This window comes from Capra hircus, chromosome 29, assembly GCF_001704415.2.
Source record: "Capra hircus breed San Clemente chromosome 29, ASM170441v1, whole genome shotgun sequence".
Taxonomy (NCBI): Eukaryota; Metazoa; Chordata; class Mammalia; order Artiodactyla; family Bovidae; genus Capra; species Capra hircus.
In genome coordinates this window covers 5,341,363-5,360,279 of record NC_030836.1, presented here as the reverse complement: position 1 = coordinate 5,360,279, position 18,917 = coordinate 5,341,363, and the positions used below count along the sequence as shown (strand labels likewise).

The following is an 18,917-nucleotide window of genomic DNA, read 5'->3' as shown; positions in this document are numbered from 1 at the left end:
AAATAAATGTTATTTGCATGGGTGCAACAAATGAATGAAGGGTGGACTATAGAATATTTTCTTTAGTTTATTAGTAAGTCTGCCATGTCAAAAACAGTTGGGACATTGCATATAATGGAGGCACGTTGGCATTTACATTTTCCTCTTTGTCCATGTATCTGAGCTGCGTAGTCTCCTAATTTAGTTAGTGCATTTTCGTCATCCTCCCCTCCTTCCTCTGAATTTCCTTAGTTAGTGGCTCAGGGGTTGGGCTTATATCTGGCCCTTCTACTTCTTAATTTTGTGACCTCAGGTTGTTGCTCTCTGTGTCTCAGTTTTCTCAGCTCTCAATAAAGTTACTAAGTTAGATCACATATCTCAAAGGTTCTTGTAAGGGTAGAAGAAGTTAATAATTACAAAACTCCCAGAGTTGTTCCTTGCACAGGGTTGATGTTCAGAAATGTTAACTTGGATTATTATCATCCTTGTTTAAACACATATGAAGATGAAATACGTTGTCACACAGAATGAGTTTTCCAAACATATATTCTTCAAAAGTAGAATAACGTTCTATTGCTGTTTTTTTTAAGATTTTAATGCATTTTTTTTTTAATCTGTGGGTTTTGCTGATCATGTCATTCTCTGAATTAATGCTGTTTTGTTTTTTCCCCATCCTTTTTAGGATCAAAAGCAAATAACACCCCCGTTAGTCTGTGATTGGAACACAGCTTATCTCACTTTGTTTTGTATTTAAAATTTGATTAACTGTTCCTTTCTCAAACAATACAATAAATGATGTATTGGCTTCCTAATGTTAAGATGCAGAATTTATGAGGAAAAAATTTCTACTGAAACCATTCTGAAATAACTCTCTCTTCAAAGACACTACTATCCTCAGTTTAGGGTGTTGACATTCACATACAAAATTTAGCTCAAAGTGCCAACAACGGCAAATGCTGTTAAATATAAACACTTACTTTAAGTGTTTTAAAGTAAAGCTTTAAATATAAACATTTATTTGACACAGTAATCCTGTGAGGGAAGTACTTTTATTATCTCTGTTGTATAGAACATTTGCTTTAGCGGAGTAGAAGGTGAAGATTTGGAAAGGTGAGAGGTGATTAGAGATTGTTATGTGTTGCACCAAGGGTCAAGATAAGGATGAATTTTATCCAGGGATGAATTGGAGAGTTTTGGTCAGATTTGAATTCTATTTATTTATTTTTGGCTGTACATCAGGGCTCGTGGGAACTTAGTTTCTGGTCGAGATCAGACCCATGCCTCCTGCAGTGGAAATGCAATGTCCTAACCAGTGGACTGCCACGGAAGTCCCCAGTCAGATTTTAAAAGGGTCATTCTGGCTAAGGAGTTAGGAATGGTCTTTGAATGGAAGAATAAAATATCATGTAAGAAACGAATCGCCAGTCTATGTCCGATGCAGAATACAGCATGCTTGGGGCTGGTGCACGGGGATGACCCAGAGAGATGTTATGGGGAGGGAGGTGGGAGGGGGGGTTCATGTTTGGGAACGCATGTAGAAAAAAAAAAAAGAAAACAATCTTCTTGTCTTTCAGGAAACTACACTCTGAGAGTTGATTGTACTCCACTTATGTACAGCCTGGTATATAACCTAACAAAGGAGGTAAAAATAATTACATGGAATTTTAAGTTCTATAAATATTTTCCTGAGGTGGCATTATTATGTTTATTATGTTGAACAACTGTTGTTTTATAACTTTTTTTTTCCACATAGCAAAGATCCACTCCTAGAAATGTCTTATAAATGGTGGATGCACGCTATCCTGTTTTGCCCCACATCAGTCTGAGGCAGTCTTTGGGGAGTATTGAGTATGCCGTATCCATTTGAAATGAAACAACGGAGCTCAAACAGCATTAGCCATTGAAGTCATACAGCTTGTTCAGTACCTGCACCATGACTGAGTCCTGTGGTTTAACTTCTTAGGTTTAAAACTGATTTTTACTCTTTAATATGATACCAATTAATTCAGGACTCAGGAAAAGTTGATATTTCTAACTTGTTGAGAAAGAGTAAGTAAATCACTGCATGCAGAGTCCTGGGACAGAGACTGGAGTACATGGGTTGAATGTACTCAGTTCATGATTTCCTGCTGTGGCTTTCAGTCCACTGAGCTGAAGTTGCCTTATTCCTTCTGACAGCAGCACAAGATACTGAACCTGGTGGTGTCTGAATTTCTGCAGGACTGAAATTTCTGCAGGCAGCTCTTCATTTTAGTTCTCCTGCCCCATAAAGCCTCTGGTCCTAAATTTAGTCATAATGAAGGAGCTTTTGCATGGCAGATTTTTGTTTTTACTGCTATTTACCTCCTGTGAACAGAAAAAGGATTAAAAAAAAAAACTTGCTTATTTAACAGAGGGCTAACAGAATTATCAACTGCAAGGTATTTACTAAGAAAAACATTTGTTTCCCTCAAGTAGGGATTTTGGAGAAGGAAATGGCAATCCACTCCAGGACTATTGCCTGGAAAATCCCATGGACAGAGGAGCCTGGTGGGCTGCAGTCCATGGGGTCGCAAAGAGTCGGACACGACTGAGCGACTTCATTTCACTTCACTTCAAACATATGGTTAAGCTTTGGCTTAACAAGCATGGAATTTAATTTATTGGCATCTCCAGTAGGAGTGGAAAAGTTTAATTTGGCACTAATCTATTTGTATGTTACTTAAGAGTTCCTTCAGGATCTGCAGTTTTTAATCAATTCCTGTGATGTTGTTACAAAATTAAATATTTGAAACATTGCATCTCAGAGAATTCCCACCATTTATGGAATTTAAAGCCAATGCCAGGGAAGCTTGGCAGTTATATTTACTTACCAGGTGGATTGGTGGTTCTCTGTGACAAAGGCAAAAACACTACTTCTAGGTTAGGTTCGAAATTATGTGATACTTGGTTATTTTGGATTTTTAAAAATTATGTTTTGTTTATTTTGAGAAGATGATTTGCAGCATTTCAAATTTTAGTAATAAACTAAGCAATCTAGTAATATATTTCTACATGATGCAAAAATTCATATTTCCTAAAATAAATGGAATGTTTCTGCCATTTGTAGCAAAAAGTTTTGGGTAAATTTATAAGCTTGAGTGAAGTTATTTTGTTGCTTTACATACTGACATTTTACCTATGCTTATGCAAATTTAATTGTGTTCCCATTGACCATTGCACATCCCTGTGTTATAGCGCCTAGCACATGAAATCCACACTGTTATTTACAGTTCCCACTAGTAGATGATATGTAATGTGTATTATTATTCTTTGTATTGCTAGCATCTACAAAAAGTCTTCCACAGCATAAGTAGTCTATAAATTTTTTTGAGTTGAATCTGTTAAAAAAAAGATCATAGGACTTTTATTAAATATAAAATGAAATTTTTTATACCATATACTAGTCAATTACCAATAATAGTGGAATATTAATTGCAATTTAGTGTGCTAAATGTTTTGGCATAACATTTAATGCTCTGAAACTCACATTCAGTAGTAGGGCATATTTTACTCCCTTAGTTTTCTTATCTGTAAAATCTAAAAATTCATTAAAAGCCCTGTGTTTAACATAAATACAATATACACTCAACTAAGTAAAATATTAGTGCATTTATTTTCTTATGTATTATTTAATGACTTTGACAACCTTGTTGGCACAAAGCAATGTTAAAACAAAAATCTTCCCTTAACCAGCTTGTTCCTTTTCATTTTTTTTAAAGAAGAGAAGGAATGGATCATTGAAAGTAGCCTCCTTTAATTCAGAAGAATAGATTGAAAAAAGTCTTATATTATGACCATTATCTGAATTTAATGGCTTGGTAATAATTTAGTGTACCCTTTCTTTCCATATACTCCATGTATTTTTATTATAATAGTTGTATTATGTATAGTAACATTTTCCCATATCATCAGAAAGGCAGTGCTGTAATTCTTAATGACTGCTAATGTATGAATTATTTCTCATATTTTCCTTAATATGATTTAACTACTCATTCCCTGGTTAATAGATATTTAGATTTTGAAACATCTGATTTATAAGTATACTCTCTTTTTTCCTGTTTAACTCCTGTAGCTCCGAAGTCCTGATGAAGGTTTTGAAGGCAAGTCTCTTTTTGAGAGCTGGAATGAAAAAAGTCCTTCCCCTGAATTCAGTGACTTGCCAAGGTAAACAGACAGAACTCTGTAAGGAATTGTGTCAAAAATAAAGGATAGCTTCTCTTAATAAATAATAAAAGTTTAAAATTCTCTAACTTCTGATAAAGATTAAGCAATGCTTAGGTTCACAAATAAAATTGTTACCTGAAAACTGGGTTTGCCTCTCAAGGGGTGTAGAGCCAAAAGACACAACCAAGTCAAAGACCTGGAGATGGAAGGATGAATTACTTGCAGCAAGTTTGGAAAACACTGGATGTGCTTAGTTAGTCCTGTATGACTCTTTGTGACCCACTGCAGGGGTGTAGCCCACCAGGCTTTTTTGTCCATGGGATTTCCCAGACAAGAATATCAGAGTGGGTTGCTGTTTCCTTCTCCAGGGGATATTCCCAACCCAGGGATCAAATCTGCATCTCCTGTGTCTCCTGCCTTGCAGGCAGATTCTTGCTGAGCCATCATGGTAACCTGGAAAACACTGGGGATCTCTCCTAAAGCAGTATTTCCCTGAACAGTAAAATCATAGATGTTTTAAGCTAAGAGTACATGCACATTCATGAAGGGGCTTCAGCAGAGTATCAGTTCAGTTCAGTTCAGTCACTCAGTCATGTCCGACTCTTTGTGACCCCATGAATAATTCATAATAAAATTTGGACAAAATTTGAAAAAGTCCAAACTTAAGTTGACTGAGTTCAGAAAAGGTTAACATCATCATTCCCAGCTGATCTGGTGGTTGAGCACACATAGGGGTTTACGTTCTGAAGAACAGCTCAAAAATGTTCTTTAGGCTAATATTTACCATTGTAACTGAACTGAAAGTCTTTACAACAGGCTTATTATCTTTGCTGTTGTTACTTCTCTTGCCCAGGTCATTTGTTCCTAAATTTTCTTGTTGCCTTAAAATTATTTATTACTGAGACCTGTTCAGGGATAAGCACTGTGGCCAGGGCTTTATCACAAAATGGCTTAGATCAACAGTGAGTTGTCTTATGTCAAGAAAGCCAAAACTAGTTCTCTTTTTCTGGGGACCCCCTACCCTGTCTGTTTACAAATATTGGTATGTGTTTTGAAATTAAATCTATAGGCCATCAAAATGTGGTTCTCTTTTGAATAGATTATGCACATGGTACCTAAGTCTGTCCTCTTGCTGCTTAATAAATTTCCTTTTTTTCTGAACATCATGCAATATTTTGGTTACTCTGAGAAGAATATAAACATCATATCAGGTTTAGCCATATCTTCACAAGCAAGGGATGAGGAGTAAATATCTCAGTAGTTTGAGATTAAGGTAATGGTATGAATAATTTAAATTTTTAAGGATAGGATTTAAATCTGAGTTATCTGAAAATTTTTGGATTCTTTTAACTGTATCATGTACAACAAATAATAAAATAAGTCAGTGAAGGAAAATAGTTTCCAACTTCAAGAATTTTTAATAGTGAAATAGAATTATTCTTGATTCTCTTAAAGAGCTCCTAAAATCCCTGGAATTTTGTAAGAGGTAAGAGGGACAAACGTATCTTTTGTTTTATTAATGAGGTAACATAGACCCACACCTAAAGTGGGGACTGGTTGCCAGGAGAACCAATCGAGTGATTTGAGGGTTCTAACTTTCAATCTGGCCCTCAACCTCCCTGGAAGGGAGGCAGCCTGAGGTTGACTCAGTCATTGGTGTCCAATAACTTAGCTGATCATGACCATGTACTGAGATTTTCATAAAACCTCAAAACTATAGAGTTTGGGGAGCTTCCTGGCTGGTGAACATGTGGGGATGCTGGAAGAGTGGTGAGCCTAGACAAGGTTGGGAGTTCTGACCCTTTTCCTGTACCTCATCCTATGCATCTCTTGTATCTGGCTGTTTCTGAGTTATAATCTTCCACAATAAATTGGTGATCTAGTAAGTAAATGCTTCTCTTGGTTCTATGAGCTGCTCTAGCCAATCCAAGGAGGGGTTTGTGGGATCCTCCTCTCTGTAGTGGTTGGTCAGAAGCACACAATTCTGAGTTGGGGGGGTGGGACAGTCTGTGGTGGCAAGCCCTTCATGTCTGAGACCTGACTCCAGGTGGGCAGTGTCAGAACTGAGTTGAATTGTAGAACACCCAGCTGGTGTCCTGGAGAATTGTGTGCTGTTGGTGTGGGAAACCCTCCCCTCCCCACATAAACAGGTTGGAATTGGGTCCAGAAACTCAAAAGAACAATGATAACCCCTCCCCAAAATAGTCTTCAGGAAATAGATATTTTGTGATCATAAATGACATTCCCCTTTTTTTTCTTGCTGCTTCTCTAAAGGCAATATATCTAAAAATTGTATTTATAGTATTGAGTGGAAATTTAGTTTAATTCATTTTGATCTATAGTCAATGAAGAAGTTACTCAAATAATCCTGTATTTTATTTCTAAAAGGATTAGCAAATTAGGATCTGGAAATGATTTTGAAGTGTTCTTCCAAAGACTTGGAATTGCTTCAGGCAGAGCAAGGTATACTAAAGATTGGGTAAGTCTATTAATAAGTTCTTCAGGATTAATTATGAATATATTTTAGCTAAACAAATAATTCTGGATCAAAAAAAGTGATTTAAGCACCATGCTTGCTACATCCCTGATTTTGTTCAGCAACTTAGAATTCTTCCCATTTTTAATTGGTTTCTTCTGATGTCTGTCTACTCAGACAGGTAAAGCGTCTGCCTGCAGTGTGGGAGACCTGGGTTCGATCTCTGGGTCAGGAAGATCCCTTGGAGAAGGAAATTGCAACCCACTCCAGTACTCTTGCCTAGAAAATTCCATGGATGGAGGAGCCTGGTGGGCTACAGTCCATGGGGTCACAAAGAGTCGGACAGGACTGAGGGACTTCACTCACTCACTTCACTCATATACTTCTGCTATTTCTTTCTTTTCCAGTTTTAGTTATTATCCATTTACTTCTTTCTAGGGAAGCTAGGCATTCAGTTCTCTTATGTCACATCCTCTCCCAACCCCCAAATACTTTCCTTCATGGCATTGTTTTCAATATCATATTTGTGCTTCATTTGTTGATTAGAAGGCTTTTTTTTTTTTTTCCTCCATGTATCTACAAACGTCTAGTATATTCAAACTCATCAGGTGATCTGGCAGAATTCATTTTCCCTGTTGGGGCTCTTCTGCTTCTCTGGGTTCTCTGGTTATTCTTTCTGCCTGTGGCACAGTTCTTGCCTAAATTTTAAAAGAAAGCTGAGAACATCTTCATTTCACTCATACTTTGAATTTTCTGTTTCCCAGATTTTATGACTTCCTTTTTCTTACTTACTCACCTCTTTTTTTGGATCACATCTTTCAGGCACTTCTTGAAAAGAGTGAACGAAAGCTAAATACCTTGCATGCTTGTTACACTACACAGAATTCTTCAATGATTTGACTGGGAAGAAAAATTTTGTTGCAAATTCTGTACCCTTAGAATTTTGATCTTATTGCTTTATTGTCTCCCAGCCTGTTGAGAGATGTTATTTGCTCCCTGATCTGTTGTTTCTTGCTTTTTATTTTTAAAGGAAAATTTTAGTATCTACTCTTTATGATTGTGTTGCCCTTGGTGAACAAATGTGTATTATGTCATATTTTAATATGCTGAACTGGGCACAAGTTATACCCTTCGTCCTGGAAACTTATGGATTGTAGTTGGAGGAAATGTTTTTTCTTTGATTATTCCCTCTTTTCTCTTTCTCAACTCTTATGAATTTGTTTAGCCTCTAGGGGATTCTTTTCCAATGCCTTTATCTGTTCTCTTGCATTCCTATCTGTGTCTTTTTTTACATTCTGCAATGTTTCCTTCAACTATGCTATTCATTTATTATTAGTATTTTTTATTAAGTTTTCCTCCATTCCCTGTTGCTGCTAAGTCACTTCAGTCATGTCCGACTCTGTGCAACCCCAAAGACAACAGCCCACCAGGCTCCCCCATCCCTGGGATTCTCCAGGCAAGAACACTGGAGTGGGTTGCCATTTCCTTCTCCATTCCCTGTAGTACCTCCTTACTCTGAGATGATTTTATTCTAGTTTGCAGGCTGGATCTATAACTTTCAAGTTAAAAGGTGTCTTCAAATGCCTGGCCATCTTTGGCTCTCTCTCTTGTTTGGGAGTGAGACAAGAGAGAGCTCATATGCGAGGTGGTGTGTGTTGAAGGGGAAGCTTCACAAGAGAGGGACTGGGGGTGCCTGTTCTAGTTGCTTCGGTGGGTGACAGCTAATACTGAGGATCTGTAGTCTTTTGTCTTGGGTTGGTTATTCTGCCCAGACAGAAAATCGCTCACTGCTGGCGTTGGTATTGAGGGTAGATGTAAATATCATCTACATTTTCTCATGAGAAAACTGCAGCAAGAAAGGTTAGTAATTCTGGGGTTAATAAATGGCCAGAGTTATTTAGGGTAATAAGTTCTGAAGCCTGGATTCAGACTCTGGCAGGCTAATTCCAGAGTCCCACTCTCAATACACCTCTATATAAAGTGTTCTATTATATCAGTTAAAAAAAAAAGGCAAGCATCTTTAAAAAGTGGGCAAAAGGCATAAATCAGCAACTCAGAATTTGAAAAGTAGTTCCCTCTTGCCTTTTGTGTGTGTTCTTGTGTTCTTACAACCGTCTGAGCGTTGCTTCTCTCTTTAGTGAGATTTCGGATCTACTACTGAACCCTCACTGTTTAGACTCTCACTCATCAGCACACTGCTTGTCAGAAAATTACTCATTCATGAAATTTCAGTCAGGAAACAATTTGCACCATTGCTGTATATGATATGTTATGCTTATTTTCTTGCCTCTAACAATTCTCTGTCTTCTTAAATTATTTTCAAACAAATGCAGCATTATCTTGTCTTTATTTGAGGAAGATTTTTACATCTCCTGTTTTCTTAAAGGCAAGAATGTTAGGTTTCTTCCAAGATCATTTTTACAGTATTGTTTATATTATATACACATACTTTTTTACTAGTGAAAACCTAGGGCAGGTTTTAATAATATAATAATAAACATTTAGTAAGTGGCTTATTGAAGTACTTAGATACTTCCTTTATTCATTACTGACAAAAACAGTCTTACTAACAGTAACTGTGATACTATGCATTTTATATAAGTTATCTTACAAGGGATACATTTTGGATTTTTTTTATTTTTTGTAGGAAAGAAGCACATTCAGTAGCTATCCACTGTATCATAGTATCTATGAAACGTATGAATTAGTGGAAAAATTTTACGATCCAGCATTTAAGTATCACCTCGCTGTGGCCCAGGTTCGAGGTGGAATCATCTTCGAGATAGCCAATTCCATAGTGCTGCCCTTCGACTGTCGAGATTATGCTGTTGTTTTAAGAAAGTATGCTGATAAAATCTACAATATTTCAATGAAGCATCCACAAGAAATGAAAACATACAGTGTGTCATTTGGTACGCTACCTTTCCTCTTTCAAAACTCTCAATCTGTAATCTCTAAAATGTAATGACTTACCTTAGGTCCATTTATTATTTATTGCTATTCCACATGATCAAATATTTTATGCATATAAATGTTTCCTCTGTCTCACTGATGCCTATCTTGCAATATACAAAATATAATTACCTTGTTAAATGCAAAAGGGAACAGCTTCCTGTATGGTTCCCCTTGTTTAAACTATAGAGCAATGCCGTTTCATTAGGTTCTAATTTCTCTTTTAGATTCACTCTTTTCTGCAGTGAAGAATTTTACAGAGATTGCTTCCAATTTCAGTGAGAGACTGCAAGACTTGGATAAAAACAAGTATGTTCTGCATATATACAGGGAGACAGATAGATGTGCTATGCATCCACTGTATAGAATAAAAAAGAAATACTAGTTGATGTCTTATTGTTGAACTATCTTTGGAAAGTGTTCTTCTGCTTTCTTTCTATTCTAACACACCCTATAAGGGCTGCCATATCTCTTAAAGATATATTTTTGACATTCAGGTTACATATGTGCTGTTGAGAATGCTGGTGCCTCCATTACTATGAACTGAGTAGTAGTAACAAAATTTCCACCTTAACGTTGAAGGGTCTTTCACTATATGTCCCCATAATTTTCTTGTTTTTTTTTGTTGTTGTTGTTGTTTCAACATCTGTACATCATATTTCAACCAAACACTTCTTTTCCCAAAACACACCTTCTTCTTCCCTCTTCTTAATGTCATTACTCCCACAAACACCTCATAATCTACACTGCCACCTGGAAAAATTCTCTATATCCAGAATAGCAAATAAGATAAAGCCATTATTTTTTTTCCATAAAGTAGAATTTTGAGAGTGAATATCAATTAAATACATAATGATGATACAAATATCAAATCCTTGGGGACTGATGCAGGAATACATGGAAAGAGAGAGTGCAGACAGATCAAAAGTTAGACCAGTGATATATAAGGAAGTATTTGTAATGAAGGATACATTAAAATCAAATGAGAAAAGTATTCAATAATAATAATATTGTATAAGCTCTTTCAGGAATTGGTAAAAAAAAAAAAAGTGAATCCAAAGTCTCACTTCACATTCTATGCAAAGATAAACAACAGGTATAGAAGAATTTTTTAATAAAAATAGAAATATCTTAGAAATGAGATTCAAAGTTTAGGAATGATAATGCAGTCAGATTTGAGAATATTTAAATGGTTAATAATATGAAAATTAATAATCCAAATCAAAAATAAAAGACTGGGAAGTTTGGATGGTGGGTAATAAATACCCAGAAAATATGAATGGGGGTAATACAGATATTATAAGAAATTTGTTTTTGAAAACTGATTAGAGAATCCAAAAGACAAAGTGGAAAATATTTACACTAGACAAGAGAATTAAAAAATAACATATCATTTATACAGAAATAGAAAAAAATTCAAATTTACTAGTAATTCTAAAACCACAAATGAAAATGTATTATTTTCATATCAAGTGAGTAGCAATTTAAAATTTGTTTGTGCAAATTGCTACAGGCAGCACACTGAAGCTGATGCTGTTGGGCTTTATTTTTTCTGATAGCATTGAAATTGCTATTGCTTTAAGCTATTAAAAAACATAAATATATATTATTACAATTTCTAGAGCAATGACCGTGTTCTTACACTCTGCCGTAGTATTTCTATATCTTGAAATTTTTTCCTTCAGGAAAGGGTCTCAAGTTTGAAAGAATGAAATGGCTTTTCACAGAAAAAATCAAATTATAATATCAAATAAAGCAGCCTTAATACCTATGAGGATAGAAATTACTAAACAATCGGATGTCCACCAATTTAAACATTTTGTAAACATTAAAATTGATAATTATAAAAGAAGTTTATTAAGATATAATAATATGTTAAGCAAACAAAAGTCATAAAATTGTTCATATACACTGTTTTATTGAATACACAGAAAATATTACAAAAAAGCAATTAGTATAATAATCGTGTTATCCTTAGGTGAATGTGAAGATTTTTTCCCTTATACTTTATAATTCTTTTCAAATTTTTATCTAAGTAAAAATAACCAATGATAAATAAATTTTAGAGTAATGTCAAACACTGTATAGTCGGGAAGATCCCCTGGAGTAGGAAGTGGCAACCCACTCCAGTCTATAAAGCTGATTTTCTGTCATTAAATAAATGATGTTTCTTCCTTGTGGGGGAACTGCCTGATGGCATAGTATGGTAGTCTAGCACACTGGGCTTTCACTTCCTTGAGTATTTCTGGATTTGTCTTACTATCTCTAGGTGATAGTTAAAGTACAATTTGTATCTCTATATTATGTATGCATACCCTGAAACACCTGGAGCTGTGGTTTGTACATAATAAGAGTAAGTGCTGGCTAAAATAAATTAAGGTGGATGTAGAATTTCTCAAACAAACTTTGAAATCTGTGAAAGAGACACTTCTTGAATCCTGCTTTTCTCCAATCAATGTCTTAACCCATTGAAGAAAACAGTGTTGACTTCTTGGTACCTTTATGGTCACATAGTTTTCAGCCTCAAGACCTAGCCTCCTCCAGTCTCTGTAGGGAGGCCAGCATACTTCTGGTGGAAATAGATCCTGTTTACATAAGTCTGGTGCTCTGAGCATTTATCTCCCAGGGATGTTTTAGTTTGAAACCTGCAAAGTGGCGCTAGTGGTAAAGAATCTGCCTGCCAACGCAGGAGACAGGAGACGCAGGAGACTCAGGTTCGAACCCTGGGTCAGGAAGATCCCCTAGAGTAGGAAGTGGCAACCTACTCCAGTATTCTTGCCTGGAAAATCCCATGGACAGAAGAGCTTGGCAGGCTACAGTCCATAGGGTCTCACGGAGTAAGACACGACTCAAGTGACTTACTGTGTTGAACAAGGAACATCCGAATGGGGTGTGTGTGTGTATATTCACATGAGTTTCTGTGTTCTTAGCAATGCTTTATGAATTTGGTCCAGAAACTTGTGATACCTTATTGAAATTACGGTTCATTCAATTTTCCTCTTTATTAGTTAATGTGGACTGTTCACAGGTAAAGTCTGTGCCCACGGTTTACCTTTATACTATCACTTAACCTGAGTTATTGATGCTAAATAAATGAATGTTGAAAATAGCTCATATCCAAATTCTGTGGCCTTTAATTATTCAATTTGCCTTTTGTTGACATACTGCAGTTGAAGGAATAATACTGACCTCCTACTGCTGCTACTGCTGGGTCGCTTAAGTCGGGTCCAACTCTGTGTGACTCCATGAACTGTAGCCCACCAGGCTCCCCTGTCCATAGGGATTCTCCAGGCAAGAATATTGGAGTGGGTTGCTACGCCCTCCTCTAGGGACTCTTCCTGACCCAGGGATAGAACCCATGTCTCTTACATCTCCAGCATCAGTAGGTGGGTTCTTTACCACTAGTACCACCTGGGAAGCCCACTGAGCTCCTATTTCACTCTAAAACTTTCTAGATGTGAACTTGGGCAAGTTATTTCTCTACTGAATCTGAGTATCTCATCTATAGAATGGGGCTGCTGTTCGTGCATAGCTTGAAGGATTGCTTAGATGATTAAAAGGAATATATTTTATAAACATTCAGAATAGTAATGGTCACATAGTTTTCTTATTAAAACTAAGATATAACAAAGCTAGAGATAATTCATTTTTATATAAAGTAATTTGATTCCTTATAGTAGTGATTATTTTTAATTAGTTAATTAAATTATGACAATACATTGAATTTAACAACATATTGCTGCCCTACTCCAGGATTGCTGGTAAATTTTCAGGTATATTGAGGCATTTTTATTACAGTAACACTCTCCTGCACACTTTGAAATGTGAACTCTGTAAGCAGGAAGAGTCTGATACCTAACAGTCATTCAAATATCGTTGAAAGGACAAAATAAGCAACATCCCTGTGTTCATGTAGGTTTGTCTTTAAAAACAATAAAATATTATTAGCCATCATTTGGTAAATATAATTCTCTAGGCACCCTACTAAATATTAATATACTAATCCATTTCAATATTTAAATGACTTATGAACAGATTATTAGGATACTTAAAATGAAAAAGTCTTGCCTATTATTTGAATACCTAGGTTTATAGTTAGTTATTTCAGTGTAAATAAAAATTACTATAATTTTTTCCATTGGCACATTGAACATTTTTAGTGGTTTTTTTTGGTTTGTGTTTTAAATTGGGGGTATAGTTGCTTTACAATTTTATGTTGTGTTAGTTTCTGCTGTACAAAGAAATGAATCAGCTATATGTATACATATATCCCCTCCCTCTTGGACTTCCCTCTCAACCTGGCTCCCGTCCCACCCATCTGGGTCAGCAGAGAGCGCTGAACTGAACTTTCTGTGCTTTGTAGCTGTTCCCAATAGCTGTCTGTTTTATCCATGGTAGTGTATATATGTCAATCCTGATCTCCCAGTTCATCCATGCCTTCCTGCCCAGGCCCCTGTGTCCACACTTCATTCCCTGCACTCTCTATTACTGCCCTGCAGATATGTTCATCTGTACCATTTCTCTAGTTTCCTCAGATATGGATTAAATATATGATATTTCTTTCTTTCTTTCTGACCTAATTATAAGCCTCAGCAGAATATTAACTTTATGGGATTTAAAGAAATATAACTATGCATGCTACTGTTCTTAATTTGCGTGTTATAGGAATTTAAAATTAGCTGTGTTTAGATTTGCTTTGAATGTTTAGTTTGCTGGGTAGTGCACCTGTTTTTGTGACGCTGCAGCTTATGCCTTTCCTTTTCTAGCCCAATATTATTAAGAATTATGAATGATCAACTGATGTTTTTGGAACGAGCATTTACTGATCCTTTAGGATTACCAGACAGGCCTTTCTATAGGTAAGGATAAAAATATGGCTCTTCATTTTAATAAAATTTTTTTTTATTATTTGCATTGTGGCAAAAATGTATTTAATTTCTTGCAAACAAAAAATTCCAAAACATATGTAGTAAATGATAAATATTATTTATTTATATAAAATGATTACTACAGGTTTTTATTATCTTTTTTGATTGTTTCCATATATAAAAGAGTGTATGCTCATTGTAGGAAATTTAGAAGACTGAGGAAGTCAGAAGTAGAAAATAAAAATCTCCCCTTTGGTATACATAAACTTTAGCCCCTTTTTATTTTCTTTTAAATGTGTATTTATGCATATACATAAGGCATAATAAATATATACTTATTTACTGTCTTAATGTTGATAGATTTTTCCCCTAATTTTTGATAATCATTAATTATTTCTGATAACCATCAACTGTCCCCAGGTTGATCTTACTAAGAATTCAGAAAGAATTGGATCATTGACCAGCCAGAAATGATCCCATGTTTATGTGCAGGGATTATTTGTGAAGAATTGGAATTGAGACTAAGGGTGTCATCCAAACAGAGTGAATGGTCTCCCCCTGGCGGCAGCACTGTGCCCCTTTCCTTTTTTGTCTTTTTACTGTGGAACTTGTCCTTCTCTTCCAAGGTTATTATATGCACTTCCCTCATAGCTCAGTTGGTAAAGAATCTGCCTGCAATTCAAGAGACCGGTTTAATCCCTGGGTTGGGAAGATCCGCTGGAGGAGGGCTAGGCTACTCACTCCAGTATTCTTGGGTTTCTCTTGTGACTCAGCTGGAAGAAGATCCCCTGGAGAAGGGAAAGGGTACCCACCCCAGTATTCTGGCCTGAAGAATCCCATGGACTACATAGTCCATGGGGTTGCAAAGAGTTGGACAAGCTGAATGACCTTTGCTTTCACTTTCACTTTCACTAGCTCCTTCAGTAAAACAGCAGCCTCTGCCGAGGTCATGTTGAATGTTACAGAACTGTTTTTTATTGATTCTCGGTCGGTGCTCGTATTGCAGCACGACTTCCTTTTTAAGTAGGAGAAAAACACAGTGACAGGTTGTCGTTACTGTTGTTAGTCATTAAGTCGTGTCCAGCTCTTTGCAGCCCCATAGTCTCCTCTGTCCACAGATTTTCCAGGCAAGAACATGGAGTGGGTTGCCATGCCCTCCTCCAAGGGATCTTCCCAACCCAGGGATTGAACCCACATATCCTGAAATGGCAGGCGGATTCTTGACCTCTGAGCCGCCAGGGAAGTCCATACAATAACTGATTGGCTAGGTCACAAATGAGACCCTATTATTCTGCATTTCAGAAGATAGAATGGTATTTTGAAGTCATCACTTCTTTACAATATACACTGAGATTCATCAGTTCATCTCCCAGACCTCAATTTCCTCCTCTTTAAGATGCTAATATCAATTTTGTAGACTTTATTTTCAAGAATTAGGAAACTTATGGTGGTTTACTCACTAAGTCATGTCTAACTTTTGTGACCCCGTGGACTGTAGCCTGCCAGGCTCCTCTGTCAGTGGCATTTCCCAGGCAAGAATACTGGAGTGGGTTGCCATTTCCTTCTCCAGGGGATCTTCCCAACCCAGGGATCAAACCCAGGGCTGCTGTGTTGCAGGCAGTCTCCTGCATTGCAGGTGGATTCTTTACCCACTGAGCCACCAGGGAAACCCTTTAGAAAAATTATAGGTTAATAATTTAATGCTAAGTGTGATACATAGTAGGTGACAAGCTGCTATTGCTATCATTGTCATCATTTTTGTCGCTCTGAGCCACTTTAGGTCATTGTCTAAAGTCAAAATATAGTTAATTACCACATACTTCATAGTCTTTGGAGATTGAACTTGGAAGTCTAGTTGACAAGTGGCAATTAGAGTTACACAATCCATGAATTGTAGAGCGCCCTTGCTTTTTCCCTTGTGTATGTAATTTGAGCAACTGATAGCAAACTATTTCTATTAACAGGCATGTCATCTATGCTCCAAGCAGCCACAACAAGTACATGGGGGAGTCATTCCCTGGGATCTACGACGCTCTCTTTGATATTGAAAACAGAGTGGACCCATCCAAGGCCTGGGAAGAAGTGAAAAGACAGATTTCTATTGCAGCCTTCACAGTGCAGGCTGCAGCAGGGACTCTGAGAGAAGTCGCCTAAGGAATTTCTTCGTAAAACACATACTGAGTTGGTATGATGTATCAGAAAGAATCATGTTGGATGTATTGATAAACTGAAAGGTAAAGTTGTGTACATATATATACATAGGTATAGATAGATACACACATCTACCTTGGTGTTTCTTTTCTTCTTATAGATCAGTAAGAAAGATGGATATTTTTCTTCTAAAATTATAGAAAGTTATTCTGAAGTTGAACTAAATGATGAAAGTAAGAAGTGCCTAAAATTTTAATACACTTAGGTGGCATTATCAGAGAATCATGTCTCCTTCAACACTTCCAGATCTGTTCCTGTCACTGCACATGAAGAAAGCATCAGTTTGTTACAGAACACAGGGGAAAATCCACAGGGCTTCGGCCAGCCCGGGATCTGGGTCTGCCTGGCCTCCCAGGGCTGAGAGGATTGCTGTATTCGATCAGTAGTTGGGCAGCTCTGGTCTAGTCACCCTGAAGGTAAATGTTGCCTGCTAATGCAGGGGACATAAGAGATGTAGGTTCAATCCCTGGGTCAGGAGGATACCCTGGAGCAGGGTACAGCAATCCACTCCAGTATTCTTGCCTGGAGAATCCCCTGGACAGAGAAGCCTGGCAGGTTACAGTCCATGGGGTCTCAGAGAAGGACATGACCGAAGCGACTCACACACAACTATGTGGTATGTTTTCTGGGGGACAAGGCTGACTATCTTGTTTGGTTCACCCACCATACCTGAAAGGCAAAGATAAGTGTTTCATATAAACTGGATAACTGAGTTGAATCAATAGGGAACACAGGTAGTGAAATGCAATACTTCATATATCTTTAACATGTTTAATTTATAGATGTACTTTTAAATAAATTTTAGCTAGTTGAAAGTGAAAGTGAAGTTGCTCAGTGGTGCCCAACTCTTTGTGACCCCATGGACTGTAGCCTACCAGGCTCCTCCGTCCATGGGATTTTCCAGGCAAGAGAACTGGAGTGGGGTGCCATTCCCTTCTCTAGCTAGTTTAAACAAATATTTAAACTTGCTGATTGACAGCGCTGAAAAGTGAAACTGTTAGTTGCTCAGTCCGCTAAACTCTGCTAGTCCATGGGCTAGCCAGGTGCCTCCATCCATGGGATTTTTCCAGGCAAGAATACTGGAGTGGGTTGCCATTTCCTTCTCCAGGGAATCTTCCTGACCCAGGGATTGAATCTGGGTCTCCTGCATTGCAGACTGATTGTTTACAGTCTGAACCATCAGGAAGCCACCAGGAACTGCTCTGAGTGATATGTAAATCAAAACTGGAGCCGATTATGCAGAGTGAAGGAAGCCAGAAAGAAAAACACCAATAGAGTATACTAACCCATACATATGGAATTTAGAAAGATGCTAATGATGACCCTGTATGCGAGCCAGCAAAAGAGACACAGATGTGTAGAGCGGACTTTTGGACTCTGAGGGAGAGGGAGAGGGTGGGATGATTTGGGAGAATGGCACTGAAACATGTATACTAGCATGTAAGAAACGAATCGCCAGTCTATGTTTGATGCAGGATACGGGATGCTTGGGGCTGGTGCACGGGGATGATCCAGAGGGATGATATGGGATGGGAGGTGGAGGGGGGTTCATGTTTGGGAACTCATGTACACCTGTGGTGGATTCATGTCAATGCATGGCAAAACCAATACAGTATTGTAAAGTAAAATAAAGTAAAAATAAAAATTAAAACAAACAAAAAAACCTCTGGAACAAAAAAGAGGCAAAAGATTATGCTCTCCTCTGAGAAGCACAAATAGGGCATACTTAGTCCATTTTAGAAGAGATTACTTCTCTTACGTTACATTTACTTCATTTCATAAAGGATAATTTGTTTCCTGGAACCGATTAACATTTTAAAAAATTTTATTTACTGGCTGCATTGAGTCTTAGTTGTTTTGTGAAATGTGGGATCTTAGTTTCCCAACTAAGGGTCCTCTGGTTGGAAGGTGGATTCTTAACCACTGGACCACCAGCAAAGTCCATGATTCATATTTTAACTTGTGGTCTTGAGGCTTTAAAATATGAAATGCAAAATGGATCGGTAAAGCTCAAAAAAATTCTGGGCATTTAAAAAAGAGGGAATGTAATGCAAGGGATTGGTTATACTGGTGAAATAAGAGGGGACAATAGAAACAAGAGATAGTGGAACCACCCAGAGATTAGCATCAGCAAGAAAGCCATCACCAAACTAGGCTGTGGAAATAGGGTGGTAATGATATTAATTATCCTTAGAGTCAGAGTCAGAGTCAGTTCCAGGCTGAAGCCATGAAGCAGATGGTGCCTG

General features: G+C 37.2%; 1 protein-coding gene across 1 annotated transcript in view; it reads left to right on the top strand.

Annotated features, from left to right (window-relative positions):
- The window catches only part of FOLH1B (folate hydrolase 1B), a 72,429-nt gene extending 54,412 nt beyond the window's left edge, over window positions 1-18,017 (top strand). Inside the window, exons 13-19 of the mRNA XM_018043532.1 lie at window positions 1,554-1,621; window positions 4,073-4,164; window positions 6,553-6,643; window positions 9,288-9,552; window positions 9,820-9,901; window positions 14,359-14,451; window positions 16,425-18,017. Of these exons, the coding sequence (XP_017899021.1) occupies window positions 1,554-1,621; window positions 4,073-4,164; window positions 6,553-6,643; window positions 9,288-9,552; window positions 9,820-9,901; window positions 14,359-14,451; window positions 16,425-16,614 (881 nt within the window). The 3' untranslated portion in view covers window positions 16,615-18,017. The remainder of the gene's footprint in view (window positions 1-1,553; window positions 1,622-4,072; window positions 4,165-6,552; window positions 6,644-9,287; window positions 9,553-9,819; window positions 9,902-14,358; window positions 14,452-16,424) is intronic.